This window comes from Sorex araneus, chromosome X, assembly GCF_027595985.1.
Source record: "Sorex araneus isolate mSorAra2 chromosome X, mSorAra2.pri, whole genome shotgun sequence".
NCBI classification, from domain to species: domain Eukaryota; kingdom Metazoa; phylum Chordata; class Mammalia; order Eulipotyphla; family Soricidae; genus Sorex; species Sorex araneus.
This window is the reverse complement of record NC_073313.1, coordinates 17,107,108-17,127,746: the sequence shown is the minus strand read 5'-3', so window position 1 is coordinate 17,127,746 and position 20,639 is coordinate 17,107,108. Positions and strand designations below refer to the sequence as shown.

Genomic DNA, 20,639 nt, shown 5'->3' with positions numbered 1-20,639 from the left:
AAAGAAAGAAAGGAAGAAAGAAGAAGAAAGAAAGAAAAGAAAGAAAGAAAGAAAGAAAGAAAGAAAGAAAGAAAGAAAGAAAAGAAGAAAGAAAGAAAGAAAGAAAGGAAGGAAGGAAGGAAGGAAGGAAGGAAGGAAGGAAAGAAGGAAGGGAGAGAAAGGAAAGAAGGAAGAAAGAGAGAGAAAGAGAGAAAGAAAGAAAGAAAGAAGAAGAAGAAAGAAAGAAAGGAAAGAAAGAAAGAAAGAAAGAAAGAAAGAAAGAAAGAAAGAAAGAAAGAAAGAAAGAAAGAAAGAAAGAAAGAAAGGAAGGAAGGAAGGAAGGAAGGAAGAAAGAAAGGGAGAAAGGAAAGAAAGGAAGGAAAGAGAGAGAAGGCAGGAAGGAAGGAAGGAAGGAAGGAAGAAAGAAAGAAAGAAAGAAAGAAAGAAAGAAAGAAAGAAAGAAAGAAAGAAAGAAAGAAAGAAAGAAAGAAAGAAAGAAAGAAAGAAAGAAAGAGTGATAAGGAAGGAAGGAAGGATGGATGGATGGAAGGAAAGAAAGAGAGAGAAGGCAGGAAGAAAGGAAGGAAGGAAGAAAGAAAGAAAGAAAGAAAGAAAGAAAGGAAGGAAGGAAGAAAGAAAGAAAGAAAGAAAGAAAGAAAGAAAGAAAGAAAGAAAGAAAGAAAGAAAGAAAGAAAGAAAGAAAGAAAGAAAGAAAGAAAGAAAGAAAGAAAGGAAGGAAGAAAGGAAGAGAGAGAAAGGAAAGAAGGAAGAAAGAGAGAGAGAAAGAGAAAGAGAGAAAGAGAGAGAGAGAAAGAGAGAGAGAAAGAGAGAAAGAGAGAAAGAGAGAGAGAGAGAAAGAGAGAAAGAGAGAAAGAAAGAGAGAAAGAAAGAGAGAGAGAAAGGAAGAAAGAAAGAAAGAAAGAAAGAAAGAAAGAAAGAAAGAAAAGAAAGAAAGAAAGAAAGAAAGAAAGAAAGAAAGAAAGAAAGAAAGAAAGAAAGAAAGAAAGAAAGAAAGAAAGAAAGAAAGAAAGAAAGAAAGAAAGAAAGAACTGAGAAGAATTTCCCAGAGCCGGGGCTGGTGTGATAGTACAGTGAGTAGGGTACTTGCCTTGCATGCAGCAGACCAGACTTGGGTTCAATCCTCGGCATGCTCTAGGGTCCCCTAAACACCACCAGGAGTGATTCCTGAGTGTAGCCAGGAGTAAGCCTGGAGCAGCACTTTGTGGCCAAATAAAGAAAAGAATTTCCCAGAGTTGAGTATTACAGGCACCAAGATCCAAGAGACCTGAAGGGTCCCAGCAAAAATACTCAACTAGGAAAACTCCAAAGACATATTGTGCTCAAAGTGACAAAAGTCAAAGGTGTAGACGAAACACTGGAAGCAGCAAGATCAAAAAGAAAACTTCAGAAGAAATGCCCATAAGATGTACTGTAGATCCTTCAAATGAAACTGCAAGCCAGCAGAGAATGGAGGGTTAGAATCCAAACCCCAGCGCAATGAACCCCTCGCCACGAACACTGCAGCCAGCTTTGAAGGAACGACACAGGACTTCACACACAGGAAACAACTTAGGGAATTCAGAGCCTTGAAACCAGTTTGACAAGAAGCATTGAAAGAGTTTCTATTCATTTGTGGGATATTATATATACATATATATATATATATAATCACTAAAATCATTGTCATCCCATTCATTGATTTGCTCAAGCAGGCACCAGTAACATCTCCATTGTGTCCATTGTGAGATTTTTTTGTTATTTTTTTGACATATCGAATATGCCAGAGGCAGCCTGCAAGGTCTGCCGTGCTGTGCAAATGGGATACTCTCAGTAGCTTGCCAGGCTCTCCAAGAGAGACGGAGGAATCGAACCCAGGTTGGCTATGAGCAAGGTAAACACCCTACCCGCTATGCTATCGCTCCAGTCCACGTGTGTGTATATAAATTATGAGATTAATATCTAACGACAGGGTAAACAAGGGTCAGGAGGACTGGTCAATTGTTGGAAACTTGCCACAAGAGTGTGCATGTGTTGGGGGGGGGCGTTAAGGGCAGTTAGGATAGAGAAGGGATCAGCATGACAATAAGAGTTGGAAATGATCATTTTGGACAGGAACTGAGTGTTGAAAGTAGGTAAAGGAATGTACCTGTTAACCTTTCATCATCTATATTACAAACTATAAGGCCTAAAAGTAAAGAGAGGAAGAGAAAGGGAGAGAGGGAGAAAGAAGAGAGAGAAGGAGGGAGAGAGGGGGAGAGAGAGAGAAAGAAAGAGAAAGAGTGTGAGAGAGAGGAAGAAGAGGAATAAAAGTGGCTGCCACAGTGGTGGGCAGAGGGGTGGATGGCAGGAGGGAAACTGGGGCCACTAGTGGTGGGAAAAGTATACTGGTGACGGGATGGGTGTTGGAACTTTATGTGACTGAACTCCAATCATGAAAAACTTTGTAAATGTATTGATCGCTGTGATTCAATAAAAAAATCTAAATAATAATAGAATAAAAGCGCTTCCCTCAGACATAGAATGACTGCACTCATCTGTGGGACATAAATAAACATAATGAGACTAATATCCAAGGACAGTAGAAACAAGGGCCAGGAGGACTGGCCCACATTTGGAAGTGTGCTTCAAGGGCTGGGGGAGAGGGCAGCTGGGATAGAGGAGGGACCACTGGGACAGGATAGCTGAAAATGATCACTCGGGGGCAGAAAGAGTGAGAGAGACAGAGAGAGAGAGAGAGAAGTAGTGCCTGCCATAGGAGCAGACTGGGGGTGGGGTGGGTGAGGGCTGGTGGCAGGAGGGAAACTGGGGTCACCAGTGTCAGTGGCAGGAATGGACAGTGGTAGAAGAACAGATGTTTAAATATTGTATAATTGAAACCTGACCGTGACCAGCTTTGTAACTGTGTATCACATGGTGACTCAAAAGAAAAAAAAAAGGTAAAAAAATAAATAAAATTTAAAAATACATAAGAGAGCTTCCATGCGGGCAGGGCCAACTTCCCAACACGTGCCATGAGGGCAGCACCTGGCCCCAGCGCTCATGGTCACAGGCTACTGGACCAAGAAAGGTAGGTTTCCTCCTAGCTTGCTATGGGCTTGTATTCCTTTCTTCTTATTTATATTGGTAAAAATCACGTAGCAGTCAGTCAGCACTAACTGACTGTTCTTGATTTATTTTCTGATAATTCCATTTGCCATTCCTTTAAGTTCTGTTGGAGCAAGTGATATAAAATAAATTTTAGGGGGGGCTGGATCGATAGCCCAGCGGGTAGGGTGTTTGCCTTGCACGTGGCCAACCCGGGTTCAATTTCCAGCATCCCATATGGTCCCCCGAGCAGCGCTAGGAGTAATTCCTGAGTGCATGAGCCGGGAGTAACCCCTGTGCATCACTGAGTGTGACCCAAAAAGCAAATAAATAAATAAATAAATATATATATATATTTGTTGTATGCCTGCCGAGGGGGCAGGCTGGGGGTGGGAGGAAACCTGGGGATATTGGTGGAGGGGGGAAGTGATGGTGGGACTGGTGTTGGAACTCTGTATGTGTGAAACTACTCTATTATGAACAACACTGCAAGTCAGTGTGAAGGAAGGGAGGAAGAGAGGGAAGGAGGGAGAGAGAGAGAGAGAATGAAAGAAAGAAAGAAAGAAAGAAAGAAAGAAAGAAAGAAAGAAAGAAAGAAAGAAAGAAAGAAAGAAAGAAAGAAAGAAAGAAAGAAAGAGAAAGAGAGAAAGAAAGAAAGAAAGAAAGAAAGAAAGAAAGAAAGAAAGAAAGAAAGAAAGAAAGAAAGAAAGAAAGAGAAGAAGGGAGGAAGAGAGGAAGAGAGGAACAGAGAAAAAGAGAGAGAGAAAGAAAGAAAGAAAGAAAGAAAGAAAGAAAGAAAGAAAGAAAGAAAGAAAGAAAGAAAGAAAGAGAGAGAGAGAGAGAGAAAGAAAGAAAGAAAGAAAGAAAGAAAGAAAGAAAGAAAGAAAGAAAGAAAGAAAGAAAGAAAGAAAGGGAAGAAGGGAGGAAGAGAGGAAGAGAGGAACAGAGAAAAAGAAGAGAGAGAGAGAGAGAAAGAAAGAAAGAAAGAAAGAAAGAAAGAAAGAAAGAAAGAAAGAAAGAAAGAAAGAGAGAGAGAAAGAGAGAGAGGGAGGGAGGAAGAGAGGAACAGAGAAAGAAAGAAAAGAAAGAAAGAAAGAAAGAAAGAAAGAAAGAAAGAAAGAAAGAAAGAAAGAAAGAAAGAAAGAAAGAAAGAAAGAAAGGGAAGAAGGGAGGAAGAGAGGAAGAGAGGAACAGAGAAAAAGAAAGAGAGAGAGAGAGAAAGAAAGAAAGAAAGAAAGAAAGAAAGAAAGAAAGAAAGAAAGAAAGAAAGAAAGAAAGAAAGAAAGAAAGAAAGAAAGAAAGAGAGAGAGAGAAAGAGAGAGAGGGAGGGAGGAAGAGAGGAACAGAGAAAGAAAGAAAAGAAAGAAAGAAAGAAAGAAAGAAAGAAAGAAAGAAAGAAAGAAAGAAAGAAAGAAAGAAAGAAAGAAAGAAAGAAAAGAAAGAGAAAAGAAAAAAATTAAAAGAGCAAGAAGCACTATGACTTTCCCCAATAGTTAATATGAGCATTGAACTCACCAGAACTCTTCTCAGGCCAAAGGATTTGGGGGAAACTGTCCGTTAAGCAGAAAGCTAAGTGTCCCATCCCTACCTTCTGGTGCGCTGCGCTGTTCCAACATCTATCTGACTGCGGCTACGCGGGCGCATGCATATATGCAAAATGTCATCGAGTTTACACTGCAAATTACAGCTCTTCACACATTTCACTGCATGGGACTTTTTACGTTTGTAATTAGCTATTAGTTGCATTCCGTTTCACTGCCAAAGCCACTTGGGGACACTGGGATGTGCCAAAAGGTATACTTGGCTCTAGAAGTTCTGTCTTTCTTTTCTATCAGCCTGCTCCACAGTCCCCACGGAAGGTTAAGTGACTGGCCCGGGCTCAGGAGTGCAGCGTAAGAACAGGGCGCCAGATGAATCCCACTTCCCCCAGACCATGCCTGGAACTCACTTAGCAGGCCAGGAGGGTGTGATGTGGGCCAAAGGACAAGAACTATTGATAACCCCAGACTCCCCCCAGTGTGTGGCCCCCATGTGAGTGAAAGGTTTCGGATGAGTTACCTGCTTGCAAGAACTGGGGCTGCAGAGTAGGCGGCAGGCTCTCCGGCAGCGGGTAACCGTTCTTCCGGGCTACGATGAGATGAAACGCCGCGCAGAACTCTGGCAGGGTCAGGGCTCCGTCGCAGTCAGCGTCACTCAGCTCCCTAAACAGATTCGAACAGAGAGGAAAAGTTACTCTGCGTCCAATGCACAAACACGCCTCTCGGGCTCTCTGCAGATGACACTGTCGGGTCCCCCCAACTCAGGCAATCTCAGAGGGCTGCTTGGAGGAAGACAACTGCCGATTGGCACCAGTAGGGCCTTCCAAATAAAAGCTGGAATTCGTCCAGGTCTCTGGAGCCCCAGCACTGTCCACTCGCTTGTCATGCAGTCCGACTCCGTGTGGGAGTCTGGGGAAGGACTAGCCCAGGTCACTCGACAGCTACTACTCAGAAATAAATGCATTTATTTTTCAGCCTTAAGAGGAAACTTTGAACTTTTTGATTCCCATAGAGCAAATGTCCAAACATTTGCTCAAAAACGCCCTCCTGGACACATACGAGGTTGCCTGGGAAATTAAGGCTGAATTCCGTTTTCAGAAAATAACTGGCAAGGAGGATGCAGATGCAGATAAGACCCAGAGAGCAGGGAGCCGGCTGTAGAGGCTTATCCCCCACCGCATTGTTTCCCACCGGCAAGCACAAAAGAACCCCATCTGCCAAAGTAACGAGACCCCCAAAAGCTCACCCTGTCTCTTCTGCACGAGAGAGACAAGAAAACTCCTGGTGAGAGATGAAGGGAGCTTAAGACGCCTCTCAAGCGCCCCCCCTCCCCGCACAAAAGGTGTTGCAGTGAGAAAGCAAACCTCAAACCTCTCTCAAACCAGCTGCCTGCACTTCCAGCAGGCCTGCTGCTCCTCCCCCCACCACCACCAAACGCTAACGACGCAGCAGCTGGGCCCCAGCAGCTGCGGGGCTGCGGAGCCGCCGGGCAGCGCTCCAAGTCTGGAGACCGGCCCCCCTGGGTGCATCCCACCTCAAGACGGGAAGCCCGGGCCGGGACGAGGCCTTTCCGGTTGGAGGGCATCCTCAAGCAGGAGTCATTCCTTTCTTTCCCGAACTCTAACATCTACTCTCTCATCTTGTGCTTTAAAACAAAACAAAACATGTGCAGAGATGCCAAAGCCACAAAAAAAAATTCCAGATACCCCGGTTTGGGGGCTCAAAACTCTGGGGTCTTCTTGGCGTGGAGGGGGTGGGAGCCTCCCCTCCACTCTCACCCTGTATGCTGGAAGCCCCGGCAGACACACCCACACCCCACCGTCCCCACCAGGCAAACTCACGGGCCCGGTTCTATAGATTCCAGAGTTCCTGCAAGACACCTCCGAATTCCACAATACTCACACAGCCCGGCCCAGGAGGCGCGCACCAAATTGGATGGGGAAGTCGCACAGACGCCAACTGGGCTCAGTAAACAAAAACACTAACAGCCAGCAACAGGCAGATAATGGCTCTCATGACCCCGGGGTGAGAGAGAACAATTTTCACAAATTTTCTTGGACCCAAGTATTTTTGGATAATGCCATCAGCCATTTTGCTGTAAGAAGCAACAGAAAATGAATTAATTTGTGCCTGCGGAGGAGGCAGGTGGACAACTGTGTGGGATGGTCACACCGGGGGTGGGATTCGTGCTGGAACATGGAATGCCCAAAACCATCATATTGTGAACAACTTTGGAAACCACGGTGTTTCTGGAACCAAGGTGTTTACATACAGTATAAGAAATGGAAAAAAAATAACAACAAACATGATTCCCCAGGGGACTGTTCAAGAGCCTAAAGCCAGCTCTCCAACTGTCACACCTGGTGGAAGGTCTGAGGAACTGTTTTCCGTAAATGGCATATAAGACCGTCGAGGAATGTCACCTCCGATCATAATTTGCTTCTGGGAAACAAAATGACCGTATGGAAGTCTTCCGAGGTGTGGCCACAGACAGACGGGCAGCGGTGTGCGTTTCCGTGCTGCTCAGAGCACGGCAGCCCCACGCAGCCAGGATTCTCACGGATGCCAGGAGCCAGCCGGCCCTCCCTGGCACAGGCCTTTACGAACCAGGGCTGGGGCTAGCTGGGCAGCCAGGGGGAGTACCAAGTACAGCTGCAAGTCTGAACTCAGTCAGACCAGCTGACAAAACACCAGCCCAATTAAAGAACCATGGAGGCAACTCCAAGAATCTACCTGAATTGAACTGCAGAACCGTCTGTGAATTCCCCGTTCACCTGACTTCATGCGATATGATAAAGCAGCCCTTTTCTCTGGTTCCTTGTAGCACTCTGCGTACAAAACTCTAAAAATAAGGGTGAGAAGGAAAGCGCCTGCCATAGAGGCAGGCTGGGGGTGGGATGGGGGGACACCGGTGCTGGGAAATGTGCACTGGTGGGGGGAATGGGTGTTGAACACTGACTGATACCTGATCGTGAACAGCTTTGTAAGGGTCGATCTCACAGGGATTCAATAAAAAAATTAACATAAAATAAAAATAATAAAATAGGGGCAAGGAGGAGGCAGGGGACAGGCCAGGGCACATGCGCAGCACGCACCTGAGCCGGGTTGGATTTCCACCCCACCGGCTTTCCCACACAACGCCTGCGTACAGCCCTAGAGGCCCCTCGCTCCACCAAGTGTGGTCTTGGAGACCCCCCCCCCTCAGCGCCTGCAGTGTGGCCAGCATCGCCTCCTTGGGCCCTCGCACTGACCTGCCGTCCAATGGGCTGGGAATCAGTGCTAAGCCCGAGACCTCCCAAGAACCACTTAGGAGGTGCGAATGAGAGAGAGAGATGCAGGGGTCAGGGATCTGGCTCCAGGAGTGGAGCACTGAGCATACGCGAGGCCCTCTGTTCCATCCCCAAGACCAGAAACGCGCCCCCATCCCCAACATTGCCCGGTGTGGTCCTGATCATTCCCCCGCGCTGCTGGGCATGGCTCCTATAAAATGTTTTAAATAAAATGCACAAGATGGCAGTTCTCAGTGACTACTCAACTACTTCCCTGGAAAAAAAGGGATCTCATCGAAGATAATAAATATGATATTGCTGTTCAAAGAACTAAGACTTCTTTTTTTTTTTTTTGCTTTTTGGGTCACACCTGGCAATGAACAGGGGTTACTCCTGGCTCTGCACTCAGGAATCGCTCCTGGCGGTGCTCAGGGGACCATATGGGATGCTGGGAATCGAATCTGGGTCGGCCACGTGCAAGGCAAATGCCCTACCCACTGTGCTATCACTCCAGCCCCGAACTAAGACTCTGAATGTATAGTAAGTGTCAGGCACTGTTCAGCGTGCTTGTCTCACAGTACGTTAATCTTCACCGCAACAAAAATTCAATTCTATGTACTCTCCTCGTCTATCAAAACACAGGCAAGAGATTAAGACTTTATAAAAAGCGTACGCCAGAAACAACCAGTGTTGAGCAAGCTGCTGGGGTGATGCCTGGTTCAGCTCCTAGGGAAAACAGTGTGGAAACCTCTCCAACAACGAAGCGAGCTCCCATCTGACCCCGAGGTTCCACTGCTTGGCATCTACCCCAACACACGAGAATACCAATTTCAAAAGATGCATTCATGCCTATGTTCACTGCAGCACTCGGTGCAGTTAACAGTCAGAATATGAAAATAACCCATGCCCAACGATGGAAGAGTGGATAAGGGAGTTGTAGTTTATACACAGTGCAGTACTCCGCAGCTGCAAGGAACAGTGAAATCGTGCAGTTCATTGAACGTTGCGTGGAATTATGGTATTGAAGGCTGTCGTATTGAGTGAAGAGAAGGACAAATTCTGGATATTATTGATTATCTCTGGTACACCAAGTAATAAGACAAGGTAATGGGAGGTACCAAATGTGGGCCAAACCTAGGCTCTGGATTGTGAAATGTGAATGAGAATGCCGAGGAAGGGGAGAAGCAGTGGGGGTAGCAGGAGGTGGCACAGCGGCATTGGTCAGGAGCCTGGGATAATTTGAAGGTGTCGAGGTGAGCTAACTGCATACATCGGAACCCTATAAGCCAACAGTATTGTAAATATGTGACCAAAACTCGAACAACTGAGCCAAATCTATGAGTCTGCCAAGGAGGCAGCTGAGGGGTGACAAAGAACCTTGGGACACTGGCGGGGGGTTCAGAGTTGGAACTGCTTTGACTCTGTGTTGTTGTTGTTGTTGTTGTTGTTGTTGTTGTTGTTGTTGTTGTTAGAATTGTCTTTGAATTGGGAAACTGTTTGGGGAGGTGAAAATCTATTATTTTTATTTATTTTTTCCTGACGGGTGTTTTTTTTTTTAACCTCCCATTCCACTGTGCCTCCTGTTTGACTGTTCTCTACTCCATGCAACAGGGGACCCTGGCAGGCGAGAGCTTGGCCAGCAGACCAGGCTGTACAGGTGGTTTTCAGGCATTAGAAAACACAGAATACTCTCCCATAGCCCTCAAGGTGCATGCAGCCAGATGTACTAACAGCTTCGTAGATCACAGCGCTAAAGAAAAATTCCAAAACTGAAAACTTGTATTAGAAAAAGCTCCAGGATGGGTATTCATACCGGTATCGTAATGCATGGTCTAAACTGTACTCACCATATATAGGACAGTTCTGGAATGGATAGCTTTGATTTGGTGAAGAAGTTCTTGGCCACCGAACCTGTCAAAAGCCACAGTTTAAATGGATCATTAATTATTTATCTAGAATAGCTCTATATATACATGAAAATAAATCATCATGTTTCTATTCAGTAATCCCTACCAAACAACTACACACACACTCATCAAAGCAATTACAAAATCACATGGCTAAAAGCAACATAGAAGTACTTTTTAAAGAATATGTAAATTAGAGGAGGGTAAAAGAAACAATGATATAATACTGTGACACACAAATTATAGATGTTAATTCTGAGTTTTGACCAAAATATGCAAAATTTTCTAACAATTTTATACTAACAATTCAAAAGTATTAATGCAAAAGGACATCATCACTTTTAATGAAAAGTTGGAAGTACACAATGTGTAGCAAAGAGCAGAACAAAGAAAATTAACACAATTAATCTCATCACCGATATAAGGCAGGCACCTTAGGAAAGAGTTTCGTGCAATTTAAGATCTCTTGGTGGCTCTTTGAGAACCTTAGCCCGGAACCGGGTATGACACTCTTGATTCATGAGTTCATGAGTTCACCCAATCTCAATTAAAACCAGGCAGTCATTTCATTTTTATATATTACCTAAGATGCACATCTCAACTACACTTAAAGTGTTAGGTCCCATCCTTATCTGGATCGAAATTTGTAGATTTTCACTTCCCAAAACAGTTTCCCAATTCAAATACCTCAATTCTAACATTAAAAACAAATCAAAGCAGAGTCAGGCAGGAGAAAAGAACTCGCATTCGATCCCCAGCACAGCAAACGGTCCCCCAAGCACTGTTAAAAATGACCACTGAGCACAGAGCAAGGAGTAATCCATGAGTATTGCCAGGTGTGTTGCCCCCAAAAGCTTAAGTTAAAAAAAAAAAACAAGCAGTAAAACCAAATCTCCAACCTTTATTCCAAATTGATAAAGATTTCTACGACAATCACAAGCTTTATATCGGACTTAAGAATCAATATATTAATCAGACTTAAGAAAATGGACTATAATGAGCCCTCAGGTAATTTTCCTCGGTAGATTGTCAATAGTTAAAGGCAAAGGGTCCACTAAACCTATTAACCTTCTACTACTTTCTAGGCAAACCAGAAAGGATGCTGCCACGTGACTGCTGTCATCAGCACAGCCACCTTGTCAAATTCTTGTCAGAAATGTCTTAAAAGCCGACTTGCGTGGCGTTTGGTCACATGTTTACAAGACTTGTCTTACAAGCCGACTTACCATCTATTTCACAGATACAACGAAGGCCTCTCCTCAATCCTATTCTTCTCCCCCCGCCCTGGATCTATTGTTCCAAAGCCTACTCGGGCCAAAGCCACAGCTAGAGGCCAGGCCTGGCCTTTCCGCCCGGAGAGACTCGACCTGAACCGTGTGTTCCAGAGCGGGTGAGTGAACAGCCAACAGTTACCAGATTCCGTTATGCTGTGACAGCTGCACGCCAGAAGAGGGCACTAGTGAGAAAGTCCTGTGCTCCTTCCTCTGTGTGCTGAGGGAAATGCAGTGAGCTGGAACCCTCATTCCAATCCTCTCTCCGACCACCTCGGAAACCTCAAGTCAGCCCCCTTTCCTGACCTGCTGGAGAACCATACATGGGGCAGAGGAGGGAATGGTGAGGCCTGAGAGCGCTCAGCAAGGAAACAGTCAGACACAAACTCCAACTTTTCACTACGAGGACTTTCTGAACCAATTAACTATTTTACAAAGCACCGGCCGATTCCTTTAACACACCAATATATACGATCTTTAAAAACTGAAGACCAGTAACTCCAAAGAAAATAGGAACAGCAAATAAAAGCAACAAGCCAACACAACAAAAATAAACTTTTAGACTATAATAAACTGGGAAGAGCTATAAGAGTTTCCCACACAACCAATTCTTAAGCTTTTGTTTTAAGGTTTAACCTTTATGCCTAGGAAGCTGCAAATTAAAAACATGCATAGATATAAATTCTTGTCAACTCAATGGGGACCATATATAATTACTAGACAATATGTTTTTGGTAAGTCTGGGGCAACTAGGCACTCATACAATGCTGTAAAAATTACAAAATAATGTAATCCCAAAGCAGAGGTATTTTGTAATATTCAACAACATCACTTTTGACTCAGTAATCCCACTTCCAAATTATCTAAAGAGACACTGACAAAAACATAAGAAGATATAAGATAGAAAAGGCTATTTACAACAGAAACTGTTTTAATAGAAAAAAAGCAGTAATCACCTCAACAGGGAACAAGGCAAATACGTGCTAGCACATTTACAAAATCAAGTAGCATCTATGCTTGGGGAAAAAAAAAACAGAACTACTTCTACATATAACTATACCATCACCTCTAGGATATATTAAGTGAAAACAGCAAAGTGGACGAAAGAATGAATAGCATGTTACCATTTATCTAGGAAGATGGAGAAAAGAATATGCAGATGTATAGAAATACACATGTTTATGCTTGCTTTCATTTTTAAAAACAGATAAACCACTCAAAAACAGGAATGCCTTTAGGAGGAAAGAAGGGACAGGAAGACAGAATGGAATAAAAGCTAGATTTGAGGGAGCAGTTTGTTTTGTAGACTATAATTTATTAATTAGGTAAGCACTGCATGCATCTATAAAATTTAAAACACAATCCTTAAAAACTGAAAATAAAACTGTGAAGAAAAACACTGGAGCACTCCCACTTTCCCCATTTCAAAAGTTAAAATGTAATATTGGCATTAGGCTAGGCACATTATTAGTGGACTGGAACTAATATCCAGAAATAGGCCCCCACATTTAAATTGAACTGAATTTTGACTAGAATGTTTAAACCATTAACTGAGGGAAGGAAGAATTTTTTTAACAAATCATGCCGGGATAATGGAGATCCAAGTGCAAAATAATACATTTAATGGGTGTTACCCAAAAACAAACAGAAAATGAATACATTGGAGCCACTATATCCTGCCGTACATAGACAAAAATTAATTCCAATATTGACTGATATTAAGGAATTGATATTAAGGAATTGGCGGGGGTTTGTTTTGATGTGTGCTCTCAGATGCAGACATGTATTTTTTGCAAAAAGTCTCAAAAGAAAAAATTCTCATCTTTCAAGATAAATCCTGAAACATTTTCAAGTGAAACGGTCTGGTAATTGCTTCAAAATTATCTGGGTTGAAAAAAAGAATATAGATTAAAAGCTAATTGTTAGCCCTGTGTGAAAGGCAGTCGGGAATGGATTTGCGATAAAGCCACTCTTGTATCATTTTTGAAATTCTACAAAACAAAGAAGGTAAAAGAAAACAGAAACAGCCCCAGCCACCCGCTATGTGCATGCGGCTGACTCGCCTCATACCTAAAAAAAAAATAAGCAAGAGGATGGCCTGGCTAGCAAGGGGTCGATATGTTCGATCTGGGTTTTCTGTGGCATTTTTCGTGGGGGACCTCCCAAGTGGTACTCGAAAGGTCAGGGGACCCCCCACCTCCAGCAAGTGTCATCGGACTGGACCATCAATTCAATGCAAAGGGCCACAAATGTGATGTTCCTTACACCTGTCAACTTCGAGGATATTCAGGCCACCGCAGCAGGGGGCAGGGGGGGGCTCCCAGAACACATCCAGCAGTGCTCAAGGCAGCACCCAACAATGTTCGGGAGAGCATATGATGCTGGGAGCCAAATCTGGGCCGGGCACATGCTAAGCACACAGCCCAACTGCTGTACTATCTCCCAACCCCGTCGGTGTCATCTTTCAAACCGTGCCAAGTTTCACTTGAAACTCTCCGATACTCTCCCTTCGATTCGGCCCTCGTCACCCAGCAGCAAAGTGTACCTGCACTGATACAAGTCATACTTCAGTTCCGTTCCTGAATTCTCAAAAGAAAATTAGTCTGAGTCCACCCTTCCATACGGCAAGCAACCGTTATGAAGGGCATATTGTCATTTTCCAAGACTGAGGCCGAGGAAGAAAATTTCATCATCTTTTTCTCATTCCTCCTTCCAAGCTCTATTGCACTGTTTGTTTAGTCTCCAGCCCGGGAAAATGTAAGCACGCAGGAATGACATCTATTTCTCCCCGCCTGAGAACTCCACGGGAATACATATTTGGAAGATAATCCAGAACTGATATGTGGAGAGAAAAAAAAAAACGCGGGCCAATTTTCCTCCCCTATTTTCATTTCTCTTAGGAAAAAAAGCAGAGGAGGAAGACTGAAGCCAAAGAAACGGAGCGTGAACTGGAGCTGCTCCGGCAGACACAACACAGCCGCTGCGACAGCGGTGCTCCAGGTTACACACACCACCTTGGAGCTCCCCGGCGCGGTACCCGGCGACTCAGCTGTCACCGCCGGGCGGCACCTGACACGGCCAGGCCCGGCTCCAGCTAAGACGGCAAAGGGCTAGCACCGGCGGCCCCCCCCCCCGGAATCTCCTCTCACCCCTTGGAAAGGGACATAGAATTTTCCCAACTGTGTTGCCAAGTGTTTTCTTTGTAAGGGCAATCACCCCAGGCCGTTGCTCTCATTTTTGCAGCCGTTATGTCTCAAGATGGGAGCGCGGCTCCCCCCGCGGGACCCTGAGCTGGAAGCACGTTCGCGCCCCGTCGGGGTTCATTACCTGAAATCAAGGCGCTCGGGTCCGGCTGAAGAGATCGGAACTGATTGACATAATACTCACGCTGCTCCTCTGTCACCCGCCAGGGCTCATCCGGGTAGCCGCCGCTGTCCTGAGGGTCTTTCTCCACTGAAAAAGACTTGAACAGAAAGAAGCAAATGCGCAGAGCATCTGTCTTTAGTAAAATGAAGTGGAAATATTAAACACCAATAAAACTGATCACTCCTAGTCCTTCTTCCCCCCCCTCCCCCTCGAGGGAAGAAATTTAAACGAATCCTAACTAGAACAGAAATTTCTGAAAAATAAACAAGCTTCATATTTTGTCTGTATTCCCCAAAGTCATTAACAGGACAGGCTATGAAATACTAGATACTTGGTGAATGATGAAAGTTTTTCTAAAGCAATGAGGAAGGCTTTTTTTTTTGGTTAATGACCATTTTTTCCTGATTGTGCTGTTGCTTTTATCAGTGTGGGGTCACATCTGGCAGTACTAAAGGCTTACTCCTGACTCTGCACACAGGGATCGCTTCTGGCAAGGTTCAGAGGCCCCAATATGCTGCTGGGGAAAGAAACTCAAGTCAGCTGACCGCAAGGCAAGCATCCTACCTTCTGTACTAGCCCTCTGGCCCCAAGGTGATCATGCTTACAATCATATATCCACCACACTGTGATCCTTTCAGATTATCTGAAGAGACATAACAGCAATTTTCATTTTTTTCCTCATTTTCAAATTCTTATTCTACTCTTCATTGAGAGTCTGTGGCTTACAATGCTACGATTAATAACAGTTTCTCATGCACATCACTCCAACACCCATCACCAGTGCACCCCCCACCTCTCTCCCAAGAACCCCGACGCCCCTCCCTCCCAGCCCCTCCCAACTCAACTGCAGGAATTGATTCAAAGAAAGAATAAAACCAACCAATCTGGGGGTCTCGGGGGCCAGATCCAGCGGTGCTCAGAGACTGCGCCTGGCTCTGTGCTCAGGATTTACTCTGAGCAGACTCCGTGGACCACATGGGATGCTGGTCATCAAAGCCGGGTCAGCCACGTACCAAGCAAGCACCCAACCTGCTGTACTATCACTCTGACGCCTAAAATCACGCAATTTTCATTCTTTTTTAAGCTACTTTTTTTTAAAAAAAATGACAATCATCTCTTTCTGAGGCTCTTTGGGGGCTTACTCCTTCCCACTCCCTCAATCTAAGACTCGAAAGCCCAAATTCAAATCTCATGCTCCCGGGTTCCACTTGAGCGGCAAAGCATGTGTGAACTGAGACTGAAACCCAGTAGCAACAGCTGGGAGGCATGAACGGCTGTCAAGGTACCACGGCGAGGGGTGCGACAGGGAGGACAAAACCCCAAACCAGGGTCACAGGTAGGGGTGGGAGGGGGGAAATGCCTCAAGTCAGCCACAAGGGGGCACACAAGCCAAATCTGAGACCGCAAAGCTGTGGCGGACCAGAGAAGCCGCTGCTGAAGGAAACAAGCTGCAAGGCGCTGAGGAAAGAAAGAGACGTGGTGGTTTGGGAAGGGGGACAGCAGTTTTTTGTCCCAGCCTCCCAAATACCCAAAACTAAGCTGCTGCCTGCCAAGCACCACCCTGGTGGAAGCAAGAGGAGGCAGAGCCGTTAGGACAAAAGGAGAAGCGGGAAGAAAGGGAGAGGGATTATAGACACACTAGGAGAGATTAATTCATCATTAGGAAGGCATTCTGCTGGGGAACCCCCCCCCCAGAGAAAGCAGACCATCCCTGCCGCCGCCAATCCCACCTCCCCACTGAGAAACACACAGACCCCGGTCCAAGAAGCAAGCACCTTTCCTCTGGTGGTGTTTGGAGGAGAAAGGAAAATGATTACAGTCTGAGCCCAAACCCTTCCCACATTTTTTTTTAAAGCTGTAATATAACCGTTCATGTCATCTTTGAAGTTTTCGTAGCGGTTTCCACCAGACGTAAAACCAGCCACTGTCCTCCGTCCGGAGAGTCACTCCACCTAAGTTCAAGTCGTAGACGGCACTGCCGTTTAGGAAGCATTTCCTATTACCCCATCTCCTCCGAGGATCCCCCAACCTCTGAGAAGTGGCCTAGCAAACGAGTCGAATCACTTAAGGGAAACGACCCCCAGTGACCCTGCCAGTCAGCAATTAAATGATTTTAAAGGATTAAAAAGAATGCATTGTTCCAAGGCACTCACACTTTATAAAGCAGGATTTTTTCCCCCCGATTGAGTTGAACCCATCTTTTTTTTTCCCAGAAACCTCCCGCCCACCTCCATCCGCGACCCCGTTATTCTGCTAATTAACGAAAAATATATATATAGATAAACAAAGGAAGCAAGATCACACATCCGTCAAAACACCCAAAGAAACATGGAACTTACCGAAAGGCACCCACCAAATCCCCAAGCCAAATTCAAAGGCTCCGGCAGCACTTTCTGAGCAGACCGGGTGTCTGCCGGGGTTCTGGGGAGGGATGCACGGAGGAGAGCGCCAGTGTGTGCTGGCTGGCCTAATATATTGATTCGTAATAGGCCCCGCGCACAGGAGCGCTGTGCGTCGGGTCGCAATGACCTAAAAGGAATCTCAAGAATTGGGCAAGGGCAGGAGAGAGGCTAGAACAGAAGCTTGTGAGTAAACAATCAAGTGGGCAGAGAATGTTCAAGAGGCAGGCAAGACGAAGGTGGAAAGTTTACCCCCACGCTGTCCCGCAAATGAAGGTCCTAGGTACTGGCAGGTGTCCCTCCTGCCTTTGACGTAGCCCTCTCACTACTCTACGAGAACCCACGCCTTCCGGCCTGCAAATGAAGCGGCCCCATCCAGCTGCTGCCACGACCGTCCACTGCGCCTGCTCCTTGCCTTGACCATCTGCTAACTCGATTTCCTCTCCCGGCTGTGGTCTCTTAGAAAGTCTAAAGGCTATTGTGGCAAGAGGAATCCGGGGTGGACAAGAGAATCAAGTGCAGGGGCCGGGAAGCCTGGTAGCCATTGAAAAAGGGAACAAATGAACAGGAAGGCCAACTCCAAGGCAAGAGAAGGCAGGCCAGGAAGGGGGGCGGCACAAGAGGACAGAGCTTCCGCGGGGCTGCCCCGTTTCTCTTAGTTCCCGCACGCCCACAGAACGCCAACGCCTCCTCCTGCTTCAAACGACTGACGTTGGCAAGGGGGGGCTCTCTGCTGTCGAAAACCAAAAAGGTCGAGGGTAAAGGACCACCAGGGAAGCTGCTCAGAACCGACCATCCTGGCGGCCGGTGCTAAGGGGCTAAATTCTCACCCGCCCCCATCTTGCCCTCTTCCCCGGCTTCCCACGGCAAGGTTTGAATTGCTCTCACGAATGAAGGGAGTCGCACACCTTTAAGATCACACCAACTCGTTTGCCTTGCACGCGGCCGACCCGGGTTCGATTCCCAGCATCCCATATGGTCCCCTGAGCACCGCCAGGGGTAATTCCTGAGTGCAGAGCCAGGAGCAACCCCTGTGCATCGCCGGGTGTGACCCAAAAAGAAAAAAAAAGAAAAAAAGATCGCACCAACTTTTATTCTAAAGATGGCTCGATCATCACACAATTTGAATCTTTAAGGTGCTGCTGATGCTCACTTAGGTTTCAGCCTGGAGCCCCACGACCCACTCAGACGCCCCTTTATTCCTCAGACAGCCCCCACTAAGTTCCTCACAGATGTGAGAGGTACAGTGTGGACCGGACTCTAGGCCATGCTCCGGGATGGAATAAATACTTTAAGGCCATTCCGACTTGAACGTTTGAGCACAAAAGAAAGAACTCCTGTCTCCTTAGAGTTCACCCATGGACTCAGATCTTTACGGGGAGTTCACAAGTTTCATATCCATGAACCGCACCAGATTTCAGCGATGGATAAAGGCAGATGGAAGAGGCGGGTCCTAACCCAGCGGCCTTCAGAATAAAACACTCCCAAAGGAAGATTGGAATTTTGTGGCATGAAGAGGATTCATGCCTATTGGGCATGAAAATGACTGGGACTTTGAGGCATGAATAGGAACCCAGTAATTCATTCATTCAACAATATCCCTGGCATTAGTAACTCAGAATAAGATGTACAAATAGATCCTTTTGCCTAACAAGCCTGGACTGGAGCACACAGCAGGTAGGGCGTATGCCTTGCACATGGCTGACCCGGGTTCAATTCCTACTGAGAATATCCGGTCCACACGGCAGAGCCTGGCAAACTCCCCATGGCATATTCGATATGCCAAAAACAGTAACAATAAGTCTCACAATGGAGACATTACTGGTGCCCGCTCGAGCAAATCAATGAACAATGGGATGACAGTGCTACAGTGCCTAACAAGCCTCTAGTCTAGAAAGGGAGAGAGAAAAATAGGAAGTCTTGAAACTGGGAAGGAAATGCTATGGTCACACAGGGCCACCTAGATCACTGCTACTCAAGGTGGCAAATGATTTTCAACCACCTGTATCACCTGGGCACGTGTTAGCAATACAGGGCCTAGGCCCTGGCCCACAACTGGTGAATCTCAATGTCTGACAGAGGGGACCAAGAGTCTATGTTTTTTGTTTGTTTGTTTGTTTTGAATCTCCAGGAAAAAAGTTACAAAGCTTTCACTTTTAAGCCTCAGTCATACAATGATCAAACCCCCATCCCTTCACCAATGCACATGTTCCGCCACCAAGGACCCCAGTATACCTCCCCTCCCACCCACCCCCACCTGTGTGGCTAATGATCGTCACTTTACTCTCACTATACTTTGATTACATTCAGTATTTCAATAGAAAACTCACAATTATTATTTGGAATTTCCCCCCAACAATCAAACCTGCTGAAAAGGGATCATTTGATAATTTGTTTTCCATTGCTGAGAAGGTTTTCAATTTCTGGTATTTTAGTATTTAAGTCCAGAGAAATTCCTGCCAGAAGTTGCGTCACTGCAAGCTCGTACCTCCGGTTAGTGGGGTCTGTAAGATGGCAGTCGCCACGCAGCCACCGCTGCCGCCACCGCAGAAAGGAAAGGCCTAGAGAGAAAAACCTTTTCCCTCCCAGGGCAGCATGGGGTCACAGCTCAGTTCACAGTCTAGAGGCATTTCTGTAAGAAGCCACTGGGTGCCAAAAGTAGTTAGCAGGCCTCCAGGATCAGGGTCTTTTGGGAGCAGAGGAGTTGTGAGTCTATGGTTTTATAAGACCCCAGAGTGTAAGAAGAAGCAATGGAGGGTTTTTTTGAGGTGGTTGTTTTGTTTTATCAGTGGAGTTCTGAGACACTGTAGAACATGCAGGGCAAGCAAGCAAAAGGAACGGAATTTGCAAAGCCACAAAAAACTGAGAAAATGGCCTGAAAGTAGCTTAGTTGAGCTCTCTCTAGAGAGAAAGGGCTGACCCTGTAACATGGATGTTACTGGAGCAGCCTCAATATGATCCAGGCAGAAAGAAGGTTCCAGATCCGGATGTTCAGGAACCCCATATTAAAGGGTGTTGAATATATGCAGAAGATATCAGGCCAAGCGGGTTTCAGTTACAGAAAAAGCACTAAAGGAAGGGGGCGAGAGATGGTGGAGACTCAAGGTGGAAAGATCAGGGAAGGCCACATCGGCAACCCTGGCCAGGGGCCCAGGCGGCCTTGATGTAGGGCGGGCCAGGAGAGAAGCAAGAGAAAAACGTGAAACACTCTGTGCCAGAGCCGCCCCCCAAGGCCCACTCCTGTGATGAGTGACCCATCAGATTCTCTTTGTCAGCCATAGGGACCATGTCAAAGGTGCATGGAACATTCTTCCAGATGAACCCCAAATCACTAAAACCTTTCACCCAAAGATGAAGCCAGAACAAGGCGCTTACCTTGTGTGCGGCCAAGCCAAGATTGACTTCACTTTTTGGGTCACACCCAGCAATGCTCAGGGGTTATTCCTGGCTCTGCGCTCAGGAATTACTCCAGGTGGTGCTTGGGGAACCATATGGGATGCCGGGGATTGAGCCCTGGTCAGCTGCGTGCAAGGCAAACACCTGCCCCGCTGTACTATCACTCCGGCCCCAGGACTGATTCCTGAGTACAGAGCCAGGAGCAACCCCTGAGCATCTCCCAGTGTGGACACCCTCCCCACCCCTCCAAAAATAACCTTTTTAAGCAAAGATACAGTCAGCCAACTAAGTGAGAATGCCAAACTGCAAGACTAAAGATGGGGCAGGGGGGCAAGGGCTGCCTTGGCAAGCACACCGAGGTCTCCCCAAGTTCAACTCTGCTGGTTTCCTTGGCTGACTGGATGGCGGTATCCTGATGCCAATTGTAAGC

At 46.1% G+C, this 20,639-nt stretch overlaps 1 protein-coding gene across 2 annotated transcripts in view; it reads right to left on the bottom strand.

Annotated features, from left to right (window-relative positions):
• REPS2 (RALBP1 associated Eps domain containing 2) overlaps positions 1–20,639 on the bottom strand; it is a 243,405-nt gene that overhangs the window by 91,608 nt on the left and 131,158 nt on the right. For both annotated transcript variants that reach the window (XM_055121665.1, XM_055121666.1), the window contains exons 6-8: positions 14,376–14,511; positions 9,718–9,781; positions 5,122–5,264 (exon numbers count right to left, since the gene is read on the bottom strand). In XM_055121665.1, the coding sequence (XP_054977640.1) occupies positions 5,122–5,264; positions 9,718–9,781; positions 14,376–14,511 (343 nt within the window). The remainder of the gene's footprint in view (positions 1–5,121; positions 5,265–9,717; positions 9,782–14,375; positions 14,512–20,639) is intronic.